Source organism: Carassius carassius, chromosome 36 (genome assembly GCF_963082965.1).
Source record: "Carassius carassius chromosome 36, fCarCar2.1, whole genome shotgun sequence".
Lineage (NCBI taxonomy): Eukaryota > Metazoa > Chordata > Actinopteri > Cypriniformes > Cyprinidae > Carassius > Carassius carassius.
In genome coordinates this window covers 25,445,711-25,463,231 of record NC_081790.1, presented here as the reverse complement: position 1 = coordinate 25,463,231, position 17,521 = coordinate 25,445,711, and the positions used below count along the sequence as shown (strand labels likewise).

General features: G+C 37.1%; 2 protein-coding genes across 5 annotated transcripts in view; both read right to left on the bottom strand.

Annotated features, from left to right (window-relative positions):
• Positions 1 to 273, bottom strand: part of nsg2 (neuronal vesicle trafficking associated 2) — a 37,229-nt gene extending 36,956 nt beyond the window's left edge. The window contains exon 1 of the mRNA XM_059526787.1: positions 46 to 273. The gene's annotated coding sequence lies outside the window, so the exon portion shown is untranslated. The remainder of the gene's footprint in view (positions 1 to 45) is intronic.
• A 2,705-nt stretch (positions 274 to 2,978) lies between these two features.
• cpeb4b (cytoplasmic polyadenylation element binding protein 4b) overlaps positions 2,979 to 17,521 on the bottom strand; it is a 30,448-nt gene continuing 15,905 nt past the window's right edge. Inside the window, exons 3-12 of one of the 4 annotated variants that reach the window (XM_059526784.1) lie at positions 16,329 to 16,419; positions 13,717 to 13,767; positions 12,842 to 12,865; positions 11,186 to 11,356; positions 10,963 to 11,052; positions 10,174 to 10,292; positions 9,872 to 9,986; positions 9,447 to 9,628; positions 6,662 to 6,894; positions 2,979 to 5,336 (exon numbers count right to left, since the gene is read on the bottom strand). In XM_059526784.1, coding sequence (XP_059382767.1) covers positions 6,667 to 6,894; positions 9,447 to 9,628; positions 9,872 to 9,986; positions 10,174 to 10,292; positions 10,963 to 11,052; positions 11,186 to 11,356; positions 12,842 to 12,865; positions 13,717 to 13,767; positions 16,329 to 16,419 — 1,071 coding nt within the window. In that variant the 3' untranslated portion in view covers positions 2,979 to 5,336; positions 6,662 to 6,666. Of the gene's footprint in view, positions 6,895 to 9,446; positions 9,629 to 9,871; positions 9,987 to 10,173; positions 10,293 to 10,962; positions 11,053 to 11,185; positions 11,357 to 12,841; positions 12,866 to 13,716; positions 13,768 to 16,328; positions 16,420 to 17,521 lie in introns of all 4 variants that reach the window. The other 3 variants (XM_059526783.1, XM_059526785.1, XM_059526786.1) reach the window with 3 other exon arrangements.

Below are 17,521 nucleotides of genomic sequence, written 5' to 3'. Positions count from 1 at the left end.
CACAACACGCCAAAGATGAAAAGATGTTTTTAAACACGTACTCACCAAACGCGGTCAACTCTCACGCTTTAAACGGGCTCAAATACAGTTTAAATTCGGCTTGTTGATGAAGGCAGGTGGAGCGTCGAGATGGAGATGCTGTATGTGTGTGCGTGTGTGTGTGTGTGTGTCTGAGTGTGTGTGCGTGGCGCTGAATCGAGAGATGCAGATACTGACGGCCTCACGCAGCATCCAGACCCTCACTTACACTCAAGCCACTAGGGGGGATCTAAAAGAAACCCTACATTTGTTTTGCCCGACCCTTACAAAGCCTGAAGCTATGCCTACCCACACCAGCTGACTTGTTTGCCATCTAGTGAAAAACTGAGAGAAGTGCAGTAGCATTTTAATGTAGGGTAGCCTACACATCACCATTTTAAGTCAAATAACGCAACATGAAAAGAAAAGGCCATAGTTCTGGTTATAGCCTGTAGTTCCGATTCTGAATGTTGATCGGACAAGTAAAAAATACTGTAGACAGACACCTAAGAACGTCTATTTTATATTAGCCTAATTCGTCAAGTTGCTGCTTGCTTGGCAGCCACAAACAGCTCGTGGGATAAAACATGATGCACCGGAATTGTCTATTGCGATACTTAAAAATAACTAATGGTAATGTTAAAAATCTGTTAAATTAGGCCTAAATAAAACATTTTATCATTGTGCAGTTTAGTTTTAGGCTTATATAAACAATAAACCACTAGGGTCTGAGCATGAATACAATGATTTTAACACAGGTAAGGGGGTTTTAGACAGCTTTTTGTGGCTTATTTTCTTTAAATAAAACACCACCACCAATAACAACAATTATTATTTATGTGGCAACATCATTATGATAAATACGCCAATGCTAATTACACAATTGCATGTAATTGTTAGTTCTTAATATCATAATAAACTAATTGGTCTATGTTCGAACGAGAAGATCTTTAGTTGCCAAGCAAAATATAAAAATAGAACTGATTTGTCATGAAATCAAATTTTAGAAACACACTATCAGAATATTATTTGTTCACAATATGTTGATCAAGACCACCAATTTAAACCAGTTAAAACGTATTCATAGCTTAATTAATTATATATTTATAGTTATATATAGCCTAACAGTATAAATAGTAGCCTAAATGAGAATAAAGAATAGAATTCTTATATTTCTGTGTTTAATTTGTTTCATGGCTAGGCTTCTAGGCTTCATGCATCAATAGCAACTGCTACCAACGGATTTGCATACATAGGGCCCACTCAATTTCATCTCCAGCCACGAGGGGGCGTGAAACATTACATATTTATAATGCCTGCCATTGCACTAATAATTTTACACTCGGTCATGTGTAGCACTTAAGGCACCGATCCCAATTTAAAAAACGATTGAAGGTGGATGGGGTGTAACACCAACAGTGATTTTACACACAAATGTATTATATATTGTAGCTACATGAAATACACACACACACTATCCTTTGAAAAAAAAAAAAAGTGCACTTAACTGTATTGGATGTCTTTTTTGTAGTGTACTTCAAATCTTTCAAGTTCCACTATTTCCATTTAATATAAATTTAAATTAAAATACATTTTTATTTAAATGCAAATAACATGCAGTTAAGTTTCTGATATTCAGCTTAAATTTAAGCAGTTATATTCATCAAAGTATTTTAACTTTTCTGTTCCCTGCTTCTTTGGGATGCCAGCAAAAATATGCAGGCATACTCATCATGTAACTTCTGCTTAAGGGTGTGGCAATGATGTCTCACGTCATGCACTGCTTCAACTGATAATCAATCTGTTTATCATCCAAATAATTCCAAACGAGTTCTGTGATTGAAACCTCTCACCAGTGAACCACCATGATCTACATTTCCTGTCCCACAGTCTCATGGGAAATAAATAATTAGACTGTGACCTGACTACACACAGTACAAAACCTTTGTTTCCAGAGTCTGAGATGAGGATGATCTCATCTCACTCTTCTATTATTCTACAGATCCTGTAGCTGGACAGATATACGGGAACAACTGAGGCATGTTCACTGTTTTATTAGGGTGGATCATCTTCATTACCTCATTATGATGGCATCAACCACTGTGAAATCTAGACAAAATAAGTTTCACTGAAACAGAGCCACACTGATCTATTACAGTTGATGAAAACGTCACCTGTAAAATTATAAAGCACAGAAATTGCTGATCTCCTGTGGAGTATCGAGTGAAAGGCGGCAATAATTGAATTGGTTAATGATAAAATCAGATTTGTGTTAGCCGAATTGAAAAATTATGCTATCAAGCATATATATTTCCCCAATCTGACATCTGTTTTTGATTTCTCTCTAAACACGTTAAATCATTTTTGTTCCTTTGTCTGTTTTGAGAATACTGTAGAATTGAAGACATTAATAAACAAGACACTGCAAAATGGGAAATCTACATGGGTGTCAAATACAGTTAATGTGAATATGAACAGAAGTGTTAAGAAAATGTAAGAAATGTAATCCAAAGAACAAATAAAGCGCTTACAAGATCAAGTAACAAAGAACTGAATTTCTAATAGAACCATTCAGAGACAGCAGATGGTGCCACTGAGAACACAATAACTTGGAACATAAAAGCTCGATATAAAAACAAAAGAAATACACCCAGCTTTCCAAAGCAATGCAAATGGATAAAAATGTTAAGTTTTTTTCCCTGCAATGTGGTTATAACATAAGTTCAGTGTAAAACTGGCAGAAAATCCAGAGGTTGGATTCCACTGCAGAATTCCTACTGGTCATTATGATTCATTTGAGCTGTGAGCTACAGCAAAAAAAAAAATCAAAAGAATTCAGAGTAGCATCTGCCAGAATCTACAAGTGAGATGCATACAGAGAATATATAGAGAACGAGACTATTTCAGGCATCAATAACACATTTCTAAAACATAATGCAAGAAATACAGGAGAGTCAACATCTTGTCACAGTTAAGTTTTATTCATTCAACATTTCACATTACAAATATTTAAAAATTATGCATATTGTTATAAATAGTTGGCTGCAAACAATTAAATAACATTAGATTTTTCTTTTGTTTCACTAGCACTTACAGACCAACTCCTAGAATATGGACATTTCGTATAACATAACTTAATTAGAAAGAAAAATACAAAAATAGGAACTTATAAAGTGAAATGACAATAAAAATTAAGGTGATATCTTAAGTAAAAAAATGCTATTAATAAATACAACAACCTTCCCATACACAGTTAAAAACTATTGAAATTTTGCCATTAAGTAACATCGTTAACAGACAGATATTTAAATATTTATTTTCCTTCAGAAAATGTGAACCATATTTTGTGGAGCACAATATAGCAATTAGTAAAAACTAGACACTTTAACATATTAAAAGCTTCACCTCAAAAATATAACAAAAATCTGATCAAAATTATAAAAATTAATTATACATTCCAATTAAAAATATACCAATAAACAGCTAAATACATTGTTGACCTAATAATTACAATGCAATCAATCACAGTAGCTTGAAATAAACAAAATAAGCAAATGAGCACAAAACCTTTAATGTTTTAAAAATAACTTCAATTATTTATATTAGTACAAATAGTTTGATTTCTTTTCTTTTTTACAAACACCAGCATGAAAAGGATTACAATAACAGTAGAAAATGACTGTGAAAAACATATTAACATCTTCTTTAAATGTCGGCAATTAAAAATGGCATTAAAGAATTACATTGCAAAGAGTCTTTATCTGGAAAAAGTTCAAAAAAAGTATTGCACATAACAACTCCGAGTTAACTTGCAACATTTACCACATTCAAGTCTTAAGTTCCCCTTCCTCCAAACGGGTTTTGATTTACTTCAAACAGACAGTGGGGATGAAGTTCTCAAGTCTTTTCAACAGCGTACTAAAGAAGATGCTTTCGTCCTGCACTGCAAATTCATCCAATGACATTTAGAGTACTCTTTTCACGTGTGTGTGTGTGTGTGTGTGTGTGTGTGTGTGTGTGTGTGTGTGTGTGTGTAAGCGCGCATCCTATCGATACTGGATTATGGGGAAGGCATAGAGAATAACATGGGTGTGGGGTGGCCTTAAACGAAAGGTTTAGAAACATCTGGTGCACAACCACAACAATTAATTTCAATAGCTAATTCATGTACGTCTTTTTTTTTTCTCATCATGCATGCTAAGGATTACAATAGGAACTAGTTGGCAGTTCAAGAATATATATTTTCAAATGTTAAAATATCTAAACATCAAACATCCATTCTTGTGATACGAGGATCAGCCTAAACATGAACCAGATTTAGCATTCTCCTTATATTATAAGTTTATATTCCAGCTATGGAGAGGTTCTCTTTTAGCCATTTTGCGTAATATTAACATGAACGACAACGTGTTCTTACCATGCTGCTGTCAGATCATTTCCGAATCTAGGGTTGCCATTAAAATCTAGTGTACAAGAGCCAAGAACTTAAGAGATATACACTCTGATCTCTCCTCTGCAGATTTGTCGCGTCAACACAAGTGCGTGCTTAGTTGTAAAGATTCCTCAGCACTGAAATGTATAAAAAGCATAATTGAAAATAATATATATTAAATTCACTCAACTTTTTTTTCTCTTAAACTGAAAATTTCCATATATGCAGATCTCTCAGTAACAAAAGTACAAAAGCTACCTTTCACAATGTGAAAAATTGAGGTATTGCAAAAAGGAGGGTTTTTTTCCATTTTGTGAAAAATGTGCCTAAAATGACTGTTGAAAAAAAAAAAAAAGTATTTAGAAAAGTAGTGCATAATAAATGTTTATATGTGCATGACAAAATAATTTAGCTAGAAAACACTGTACCAAAAATCAGCAGGCCATGTATAAAATAATCATCTTTAACAGCAAATTCTTCAAAAAGTGTTTAACTTCGAAAATGTTCAACCACCAGTTCAAGTGAGGGCGGGAACGCCGCCAAGCCGACACGAGGATAAATTTCTCACTAGTGCATCAAGTCTTAATTGATCACTTACTCCCTGACGTTTTTGCGCTAGTCGATTTAAATGCCGTAAATCTACCGAATTGGAAATCCTGATGCCTGGCATAAACTCCTGACCGTGTGACTCTTTCGGTTGACCTTTGGAAAGTGTGTAGACTTGCGAAAAAGGTTCAGTGGTTTTCACTAGTGTTACTAGGATTTTAACTGCATGCTGATCGATTCGAGGCCAATCTTTGGTTTGCTGGAGCCCATCTGGTCTTTATATTGAACGGGATGGGGACTGGGTCGGGTCGGGGGCAGAAATAATCAGCCAAAATGAAATCTGCAGGGCAAAAGAAAGGAAAGGTTCATGGATTCGCTAGCTATTACACAGCCATCTTTGGTTCCCTAATGTCTGAAAGTAAAACCTCTTATGTTTCAGGTGAGCGTCGGGGAAAGGGGCCAAGTGAGCGGAGAGATGCATGGACTACCTTCAGTTATATTTCACACTCAGGCTGCTGCAGGACAGGAGGTACATTGTTTGATCATTCGTCCTCCCTTCTAAGTAGCTTTGACTTCTGTTCTGCTTGTACGTACACCTCTTTTCAGGGTTTTAGGCTTCTGGGGGCTGGGGAAAGGCTTAGGAGACACATTTTGCGAGTTAAAAATGAAAATGAAGGCTTGTCGCTAAAAGCCTGAGAGAACAATGGCTGCTTCTTGCTAAGCTGGGCCAGAAACAAAATCAAGTTCCTTGCATTTGAACCAGCTTGCAGGCAGACTACTGCAACTTTACCAACATGCTGTACATTCCCCACTAGGACGCTGAATCGAGAATTCAAATCAGGAAGTGACAGAGCAGATTTTCTCAATGTGCCTTTTGCTGATGTCATTTCCTTTTTCTGTGGTCCTGGGGGAAAGGGTGAGACCAGCTTGATATTTTTTTGTTTTGTTTTTGTTTTTTTAAATATATATATTCGACTTAAACTAGCAGCTAAGCTTGAGGTATTAGTTTTCTTGCATGTCACAATGGAGATCAAATCCAGACAGCTGTTGTGGAATCAGTTGTTGTCATCAAGAAACATTAAAGATTAGCATGGTCTTAAATTACAAAGTATACAAAAAAATAAGAAAAGAAAAAGAAACAGCGTCGAGAGAATTCACTAACCAAGCTTTGGTTAACAACTGAGATCTTAGACCACACATCTGCACTCTGGGTAGCAAAGAAATAAGTGCACTCTTCCCGCACCTCTTCTTTTCATGTTTGCTCCTTCACCTTTCCAATTCAATTAAAATAGGACATAATACTTCCAATCGCAATGTTAACAAAAAGCCAATTCTAAAGTCATGCAGATACTTACTGACAAATTATACTAATACTCAATATATTCATATCTCTGTGCACGTGAAAATGAAATATAATGGAGTTATAAAAAAATAGAGAGATGGATTAGACATTTTCTTTTTCTTCCTGAATCTTTTTTTTTTTTTTTTTGGATGCACATCCATATTTTTTTAAATATATTAAATGACAAATTAAAATCATATTTTTTGTCTGTCTTTTTTAAATTAAACTAAAAAGGAACCAGCAACAAAAAAGTGCATTTATTTAGATGATGATTTTGCGACTCCTCCTAGCCTTCTCTTTCTCTCTTTCTTCTCCTGGCCTACCAGCTTTAGTTCCAGCGGAAGGAGATGTGGCGAGGTCTGTCGCCTCCTTCCTTGACCAGAGGCTTGTGGAACTCCCGGCCGGCGCGTGAGTGGATGGCCGCCCAGCAGTATTCACAGTAATACTGGAGACAGGTCACATTGGCGCAGAAGAAAGGAGCGAACTTCCCTCCGCAGCGAGTCCCCTGACATTCATCGCACAGCTGGTCATCCAGGACGTATGGCTTCACTTCAACCTGGACCGAGAAAGATCAGACTGTTACACGTGTGTTTTTGGACAGTTGTCAGTAATTCCTATTATTCACAATATGAATTGTCATGACAGAAAAAAAGTAAAACTGCAAATATCAGAATATCTTTATATATTAAAGGCAAATTTTTATTAATTAAAGGCAAATTAAATGTCAGCTTTTCCACCCAATTGGTCTCTTTTTGTATGTACTTTGTTCTGTTTTGTTTTGTTTGGTTAAATCTTTTATTCATTTTAGAGCTGCAACTAACGATTATTTTTTCTGTCGACTAATCTAACGATTATTTATTCCAATTAGTCGACTACTCTAACGATTATTTTTATTACAATAAATAATTAATCTAATGTTCTTTTTTTAATTAGCTAATGAATCCTTTGGATAACTTTACAAAAAAAATATATAAGTACAACTTCTAATATAATATTTCAACCTTTATTCATTTTCAACCAATGTGGTTGAAGTTTTTACAGTTTACAGAAATAAAGAGGAAAATAAAATTATTTTACTACGGTAAATATGAGTTTATGATAGCGTTTATAATTAAACCACAGTAGCCATAAATTTACAGTTGTCTGAGACGTCATGAAATGTTAGCATCACAAACCATAAAATGTAGTCAGGGTTCTGCTATGGTTTAGCATGGTTTCCAGAGATCTGGGGCTGATTCTGGATAGCTTGGTGGTCTGTGACTGTTGTCTTGCGGCGCGCTGTCTTTTAAGGGGCCGTTCACATATCATGTCTTTTGCGCGCTCAAGTTCGTTATTTCCAAAGTAGGCGCTATATGCGCGCTCATAATGGAAGCGATGCGGTCGCGACGCGCACATGGTGCGACGCGCTCGTTTTTTCCAGGCGCGTCCGCACCACATCGAGCTTCATCCTTTCCCGTAACAACGTTGAAAGCTCAGCTAAGATGAGGGAACAGTTGATCATAGCCGTATATGGATTGCCATTTTGAAATACATTTAGTAGCCGAGCTACTGCAAGCGAATTTAGTGCTGCAAATCCATTTATCCGTTGCATCTTCATGGAGAGAGCACGTCATGGTTGCTTAGCAACGACAGATGCCCCAGGGGTGCAACTGCCCGAGCGCTTTGGAAAGAAGGAGAAAGCGGCGCGACTAGCGTTTTCCACGCGTTTTAGGCGCGATATGTGAACGGCCCTAATGCGTGTTCGAAACCGGTGCCAACACAGACTTACTTTATTTTATTTTTTTTTATCCTTACTTCAGCCGCTACAAGTGATCATACCAATAACTTGTAATCTTTACAAGAATATCAGCAGAGACCTGAACCAGGAAGTTGGTCACCAGATCACATGGTAACCAGTTAAACCATAACACCGGAGAGCGCCAGAATGTTTTCCTCGGAGGTGCTCGTGCATCGCATTTGTGCTGCCGTGGTACACCATATCGGTTTTGCAAAGGGAACAAAGGGCCATTTTATTTGGCCTCTGTTTAAAGTATTCCCATACTTTTGATAACAGTGGTCTCTGTTTTTTTGATAGAATGCAACTTTCTGCATTCCGAGTATGCCATTACGCGAGATGTAAACAGTGTGACGCGGCGACGCATTTCACGCACGTCTAGGGATGGGACGGTATGAAAATTTAATATCACGATTATAGTGACTAAAATTATCACGATTATCAATATTATCACGGTTTTGTTGAAACGAGATGAAAGTGTTCAAAAATAGTTGATGCTCACACTGAAAACATTTCAGCAAGTTTTATATTTAATAATCAACAAACAACTAATAAAACAAGCAACTCTATGCACTTAATTTAAAGAAAGGTTAAATTCTGTGGCATTTCCTTCCTTACAATGAAAAGTGTAGAAGCATAGAAAAGCATAGAAAAGTCACTGACTTTCGCCATTCCTTCTCGAAAAAAAACAAAAAAAACATTGTGCGCTGCGCTTGCGTCAGACTGTTGCTGGCTGGACATGATTTAATAGTGAGTTATTAAAACCGCGATAATCAAACACGGTTTTAATGATAATTCATTTTTAAACGATATTACTAACCTTCAGCACATTTTATCACGGTTATCAATAAAACCGGTTATCGTCCCATCCCTACGCACGTCAATGTATTTTTGTAGATATATATATATATATATATTGTGATAACTGGTACTGGAACGATACTGCAGCAGAACAAATACTAACACAATGTGTAAATACTTCACAATCAATCAATCAATAAATAGTAATGAGAATTGGGGAAAAACATTCATACCAAAACTTTAAATATAGTTTATTTTTGACATCATGTATTTGGCAGGTTTCATGGGATTTTACTATTGAGAACCATAACCTGACTATTTTGACCTTCCAAACCCCATCTTTCTTATTTTTTAAGAAGTCCTGAATTGAAGAAACTCATTTAAATTGTAACTGAAACTATGCAAAACATGCTTATGTTGATTAGCCAAAAACATGTTGCAATGTCACAACTAGGGTTAGAGCATAGTCCAAAACTCTGCTGGATCAATGCCATTTCATTGCATGTGTATTTTTTGTGGAAGTCAGCACTGACCCGTTTATCGATTTCTCCATGCTGCAGTTGTACAAAACGAGCACTGATAGCAGCAATGTAGCTCTGCTGATTAGAGAAGGCGACCCGCCCTGCTCCCTTGGGGTACTTCAGCTCTGGGTCTGTGTCAATGCCTGCGTAGCACACGCCTCCATACAGCCTGTCCATGATCATCGCCAGCTCCACTGTCAGAAAGACAATACATTTAATGCTTAATGTTTAGAAACACACACACCACACTGCAGAATTCTTTCTACCTGTTTCATGATCTAATAAAATGGCATTTTTTTGCTAGCAAAGAAGATGGTTGGGGAAGCACTAAAATAGTTGCTGAATGCAATTCCAGTGTTGCTAGACTGACTTGTTCTGGCACAATATAACCCTGGCTACTTTAAAATCTCACCCAGTCACTAAAAGAAACGCCATACCTGCACGAAGCGGACGTGGCACCCCACCCACAAATATGGTCTTCCTCGGGTCCAGGGGCTGTGATCCATCCATCACAAAGTCACTATCATTAAGATTCCACGGGCGAATCTGGACCTGTTACAAAACCGCACGTCAACAAAATAAATGAAGAAATAATCCACAACAGTTCAAATCTGCTGACAAATAAAAAAATAGCATGTCTTCACAGAAGAAATAAGGACAAATAATGCTTGATTTGAAAATGCAGCTGTTCAAGATAAAAAAAAAAAAACTGAAGTGCAGTAGTGTAATTCATCCTTACAGGTTTGTCTTTAATGGTGGGGCTGGAAACGCACAAGTAGAGTTTTCCATCCTCCTCGATGCAGGCATCGATAAGGGCTTGAACAGAGCTCTCATCTTGAAACAAGAGGAAAGCGTATCCTTTGGAAAAATGAATTTCAGAGTTAGTAAGCAGTAGAAATTGTATTAAAAAAAATTTTAATAGACACTATACCAAAACAACTCCTGTCTTTAAACATAATCGGTATCACCAACGTTAATGGATAGTTCACCCAAAAAAATATTTCATGAAACTTCAGAGATTTCTGTCCTATTGAAAGTCCATTCCACCGAAAATTTCAAGCTTCAAAAAGTTCATAAAGACACCACAAAAGTAATCCATATGAAATGAGCAGTTCAATCGATGTGAAGAGATAAAGATTGTTTTATATGGCAAACAAATGAAATTTCGGGTTTTATTCGCATATATAATTGATTTACCGGTCGAGCATAACAGATATGATATGATGGAGTCTCTTCAAAAGACTTCAGCACTCGATTCATATGGATTACTTTTTAAAGTAGAACGGACTTCCAATGGAGAGAAAAATCTCTGAGGTCTCCTTCACTTGAATTTTGAAGATGGGTATGGAACGACTGAGTACATGATGATAGAACTGTCATTTTTGGATAAACTATCTCTTTAATTCAGGTACTCAAGCACTCTCGTGGTGATCAAGCCAGCCACAACTATAATATTGGAATGTGCAAATTATGACAATTATGGTTTAAAAATGCCCTTTAAATTGCTCAACTAATCCTCTTAGCTCACCTTTCGGGGGGAAGTATGACTTGCTCTCTGCTTTGTGAGGCCAATCCACAAACAGGTGCCCAAAACGGCGAAAACTAGCGGTTATCTCATCTAGGAAAGATGATATTGCAGATAAGAGCTAGTGGCTATCGTGCACACGGTTCCAAAGCCAAGAATGAACCTTGAAACCTGTTTTTGTTTTTATAAGCAGTAGCGTAGAGGTCATTCTAAACAAGTACAATACCTTCGTCTATATCAGGGGGGAGGCCACCCACAAAGACTTTGCGAGAATAGCGCTCCACCCTCTCTCCGTTCTGGTGAGGGAAGCAGTGGGGGGAACCCAGGCCAGGCAGGCTTTGATCGCCTCTCTCCTCGTCTGGGAAGCCATCTTCCATCGGGAACAGGGATGAGTGTCCTGAGGAAAAGGGAGAAGGCAGGAATTATTATCTGTGTCTTTCTCAGTGTTTAAACTATATTTTCCTGCACCACAGAGTAAAATCAATTAGACTGATGGATTATTCTGAGCCCAAGAAATACTAAGACAGACAATTGCATCATCTCAGTTGTGCAATTTCGAAAGCATAGGGATTTCTGAATTATGGCTACTGTGGTCCAGTAATCAAACAAATTATAGCCCACAGATTTGGCCCAGGTTATTTTCATACTCTGCACAGAGAGTTTTGTTAAAGCATGGATAATTACTCTACTGTTCCAATGTTTAAGCTTGGTAAAAAAATAAATAAATGCATGCATTTGATCAAAAATACAGTAAAAAAGTAATAATGTAAAATATGACTGCAATTTAAGGTAACTCTTCTTTTTATATACATTTACTGTAATGTCTGTTGCGGCAAAGCTGAGATTTCAGCAACAACTACCTCCAATCTACAGTGTCATATGATCTTTCAGAACTCACTTTAATGTGATGATTTTGTGCTCAAAATTACTATGCAATGCTACTTAATGTATTTGTGAAGAATGTGATTTTGTTTAGGATTCTGTGAATTGAATGATCAAATGTACAGCATTAGTTTGATTCAGAAACATTATAAATGTCTTTACTGTCACTTTTGATCAATTTAACACATCCTTGCTAAATAAAAGTATTAACTTCTTAAGGAATCTTATCGACCCCAAACCTCTGATCAGTAGTTCATATTTAACTCCTTGTTAAATACACAAAACTACATTAGAAATTTCAGGCTAAATTTACATATTATATTAGTTAATGTTGAACATCTAGCTAAACTAAAATCTATTTTACATTCTTTAAAATGTCTGTGAATGTAGAATGGGATGTTCGTTGGTCAAATGTATAATTAAGCAGTAAGGGCTTTAGGCCCTTTGCTTTGCATTGTGCCTATAAAACTAATTTGTACAATTAGGTTATATAAGAGAATATTTTGTAAAATACCTCCTAGTGTAAGTGTTAACGTCCAGCATATGATCAAGTAGCTCTGCACTAAAGCTGCAGTAATAACATAGGGTGAGGACTGGAGGATGTAGTATTAGTCCTCTGGCTCAAGCCACTCCAGCAAATTTCCTCCTGACGTGACAGAACACAGGCCTGAGCTGCTTTACAAGACTTTATGTAAGGGAGTTAGTCACAACTGTGGCCTTGATGTTTATGTGTGTATGTGTGTGTGTGTGTGGATGCCCTGACCACAGAAAAGCCCCAATCAAATTTACTCTTCACCAAAAGAAAAAATTAAATCTCTGAAGTACAGAATGAAAGAGGCACACAATCGATAAACAAATGGAAATGAAGGCTGCACGTGTACATGCAAACAATGTCCCAAAACATGTCATGCAGATGCTGGATTTTTTTCCACCCATAATTATATGAACTTATAAGACTTTTTCATTTTTCTCATCTGGATTTGTTAAAAGTTGTCTTTACCTCGTCGCCTCCCATAATTCCTTGCTGCATGTAAAATAAGATGATCACAAGTAAAGTAACATCCCCAATGAAAACGTGAATTCTCTGACTAAAGTAATTTTACACTTTATAAATGTGTTAAAAAGTATGCCCTTTCAGAGCTGTATGACTATAAATCAAAATCTTGCAAAAAGTACAGTTAGCACATCAATTACCTGGGTTTGTTGGCCAATTGCTTAAACACTGTTAATAAGACTCATACCAAACTGTGCAACTAAATGGACTAGATTTTCTTGGCTCAGCGAAGATTGGTGGAATGTATATCTAAGGACACTCAAGATTCAACCTACCGGTCCAAACGTGTCTTAATTCTGAACCAATTATCAACTGGATTAAGATTGCATTAAGATAAATGCCTTGACTTTTTATTTACATGTTACTTTGGGCATTAAACAATTTGTGGCTTTCTAGCTACAATTTCATCTCATTTAGAAAATATTTTAAGATATATTTCTAGCTAGCCCTGTACGAGTAAGGAAAATGATTTGAAACAAGCTATGAAAACAGGGCCAGTTTTAATTTCATCACAATATGACTGTGGGATTTGTACATATCCTCACGAACCATTTTTATTCCATTTGCACAACAGTACAAGATCATGCACACCTATATTATGACATCTAGCTATACATTACCTACATTTAACTACATCCTATATTTGTCTTTTTTTATACATTTATAAATATTTGCATTACCCCATGTTTCAAATGCATTTAAAGAGAATATTACAGCTAAAAGGAACCACTGAGACAAATCGCCGCCTAAAGTATTTTCAACACACAGCTTGGGCCTGTCAAGCCACCAGAACAGTAAATCAATTAAATGCATATGCGTACCATTTATGGGCAAGGGGCTGTCTCCTCCTGTATGGGTGAATCCAAGGCGACCTTTGAGAGAGGAGGGTATAAATCAGCTAGAAGGCTGGAATGACATACAGCACAACTGAATCCACATGTGGCAAGATTAAGCAGCCACTTGAATGTACACTGAAGGTTTAGTTTTCCAGTTGACAAATTACAGAATCACTCAATAAAATGGTTGTTAAGAAGCCAAAAAAGTATTAATTACATCACTCATATTTTTTGGATGACCACCCACTACACGTTAGAATCACAATACTCTCCTGGATGCAGATCACTTTCATTCTCATGCTCAACTCATTCTGCTTGTAGTAGAAGAATGAGAGGAAACATCAAGTTCAACCAGCACGGCTGGTATGGATGGTTTCTCTATGTGGTCTTAACATGGCTCTAGCAGACCCCTCCTTCTACGGTTCACTCTGAGAGCAGTCTGGTGGTCAGGGCCAGCACACCATTTTGTTGCTTTAGCGAGAACAGAGAGCTCTTTTACAGGCAAAGGACAATGCTGGAAGCTATTCAAAGCAACTTGTACAGTGGACTACTTCTCTTCCCCGTCTCTTGTTTGGTCATCTCTGCCACACTGGGGTGGTGTCTGCAGGGTCAGCCTTCTGGTTCTAGTTGTCAAATTATTCTAATTTGGTTATTATGTATATGGGGTGAGCAGCTTTGATGCAAGAAACCATACAACCATTTTGGGGTTGCATTAATCACGTTCCAAATGAGTAGAAAACTATAACATGACAGCGATGTAGTCCAAAATATAAAAGTTTTCCATTGCATTTTTAAAAAGATTCAGAAATACATGACAACATTTTCAAAACAATTAGCATTTACACATATCCGCGAAAGCAGCAAAAAGGCTGTATTGCATACGCCAGGCCAGTAGTTAGCACTGTCACTTTGTTAGTAAACCGTTACTGTAGGAAAGTGATGAATATATGTTGTATATGATGCATCTCTGCTGTTAACTGTAATATTGGTGTAGTAAATCCATAGTTTGCTGAAGAAGCGTTAGCAAACTCTTGAGCAGCAACAACAGTACCATGTACTCCGCCATTGTTGTGTATGTTTGTTCGCACTTGTCTTTAAAATCGACATGTAATGCGCATGTCTACACACCTAACACACACTACGCACGTGCATGACGTCACCGTTTTCAAAGATTCCCGTATTGAGTGTTTACACAGAAATGATAATGGTGGCATTTTCAGAAACTTGCATGTTTTCAAAAATATGCTTTTTCAGTCCCCAAAACGCTGTTGACGTGTAAACAAACAGACAGAATGCATAAAAGGGCTTCCCATTTTGGCTGAAAACATTGTCTTGTAAACGGCCCCTTAGACCAGGAATGTTAATTAAAAAATATTGCATGCTTGATTGCACCTTATTGCAGGTGTTCTTATTACCATTTGACAAAAAAATAAATAAAACAAATTTGAAGAGATATTGATTTTGAGCCACAAATTTGAGAGCGCTCGCATAACGAAAGTCACAAGTCTCACAAAACCAAGCTTATGTGTTTGTAAAGACTGGTGTAGCTTCAGAGTTAGAGCTGCGGAAGGAGCTCTGGTTAAGCTCTGCTGCACAGACACAGCTATTTGTAGGTCAACAAAGAGCTTTATCTCTCTTCTTGCTCTGTTTGTGTGTGTGTGTGTATGTGGGTGTGCAATGATTCAGCGCTAATAGGCAGCTTTTTACAGCTGCTCACTCTCACACCAAAAATTTAACACCACATCTGATGTTAAAAAAAATCTACAAAAGTATGCCAGAAAACGAAAGGTGTAAAATGCCACTGGAGAGTGCAAAGTAAAAATAATGCAAAGAAAAAAAGAAAATGTTTTAATGTCGGTTTACTTTTCTTTTCTTTTTTTTCAATATAATTCTGCTCTGCTCAATTGGGAAATAACAGGCAGCCATAGCCAGCAGCAGTGACCATAAAAAAAGATTAAATCTAATGTCTGCTCCAGAACATGCTCTAATAAACGCTTGGAATAACGTCATGGGTTCACTGTCGTTTGTATGCATTCACAACTGTTATCAAAGGTCAGGCCTCCAGGACCGTGCCTTGCTATCAGTTGTCAGCTGCCTCAAAAGAGGAATATAAAAGTGATGCAATAACCAACCAACTTTCAAGAAAATGGGACACAAGGTAACAGAACAGGAGCTGTATCAAATCAGCAAACTCATGATGGTACTATTAGGAGCCATTTCCACAGAACATATTACTGCATTCAAAAATTTGAAATGCAGGGCAGTGGAATTAAAAAAGTCTTTAGCCTTTACTTTTTTTTTTTTTTCGTTTAACTATAGCACTACAAACGCGAAACCAGACACAAATGCAGCGGTCATAGGTGATTGTTTAGCACGTTTACATAAAACACCAACTGAAAAGCAGTGCATTAGAATGAAAAAGCATGTTCTGTGTGAATGACCCTTTACTGGAGTACAAGTCAGCTACAGCTTTCATTTGATTACAGAATGAGCAACGTGAGCGCCCGCATGAAACTAACTGCTGACGGGACAAAGGTTTTTGGGCCATCAGTATGGTACTTTAACACACAATCTCCTTTGGTGGACTTTTATCTTACCTTTGAGAGTGTCTTGCTCAGCCCTCATGATGTCAATCAAAGAGTTCTCCAGAGAATGCATGTTGAAGCCATCGAATGAACGGGGACGATCCTGTGAGGGGAGAAAAGGAGGATGGGTATAAGGAAAAAACAACTATGATGGCATTTCTCATATCCCTCAGCTCTGCAGGAGTATCCCTTTCATCTACAACGGAGTTCAAGCTGTTGTGCTTTTGTTCCTCTCAAAAACTATATCCTGTTGAAAAGAAGTCACGAATGAAAGCCTCAACAGAGGCTCTAGAGCAAAATATCAATCCAATTTGGTGCACGCTACTGAATTGACCTCTGGATCATGAGGCTAATGTCTAATGTGACAAGTCTAATGTTTGACATGATTTATAAACACAAAGGTTGAAAAACTGACGGAGGAAACACAACGGCTTACACTTGCAGATTTAACTTGACAATGACATAACCCAACAAATACAAACCCAATGACCAACAAATAAAATGAACTCAAACCACAATTAATCAACGATGTCGTTACTGAGAACATTTTTACCCAGATAAAAAATAATTAAATAGTTTGCATATATGCATTTGCCATTAGCCAAAGGGACTTTAAGTGTGTGTGTGTGTGTGTGTGTGTGATCCCTGGAAAACAAATTCATGGTTTTGGCAATACTAACATCATGCTGTACCAGATAATCTACTTGATTATTTGGAAAAAAAATAAAATGTATTAAAGACTGCAAACAGAAGCTGTTGGACGAGCAAGGCCAATACTTTAAATGGATTAGGTAGGTTATTCCCCTTTAATCGAGTGTCTGAACAGGCTCAAGACTCTTCATTCTATTGTCCACCAAAAGCAAACAATAACAGAATCTAGGTTTTCCTGTTTTTTGAAGGTCAGAAAGACAGGCTATGCAAGTACGTCATTACAGACGTTAATGTTTGGCCAAAACATTACAAGAGCACAATCCTACTGTGCATACTTGATGCGCACTCTCGCATTACCATGACGGTAACAAACATCAGCTCTTAAAAAGGCACAATATGTACATTTTCGCCACTAGAGCTTGCATTTTCAAAACATTAACAAAGGCAAAGCTTGATGACGCTATAAAGGAGGATGTTCAAAGATGAGGTAATTATTATTATTATTTTTTTTTTACCTGTACCTTTCACATTTATTCAAACCATGAATTATACAG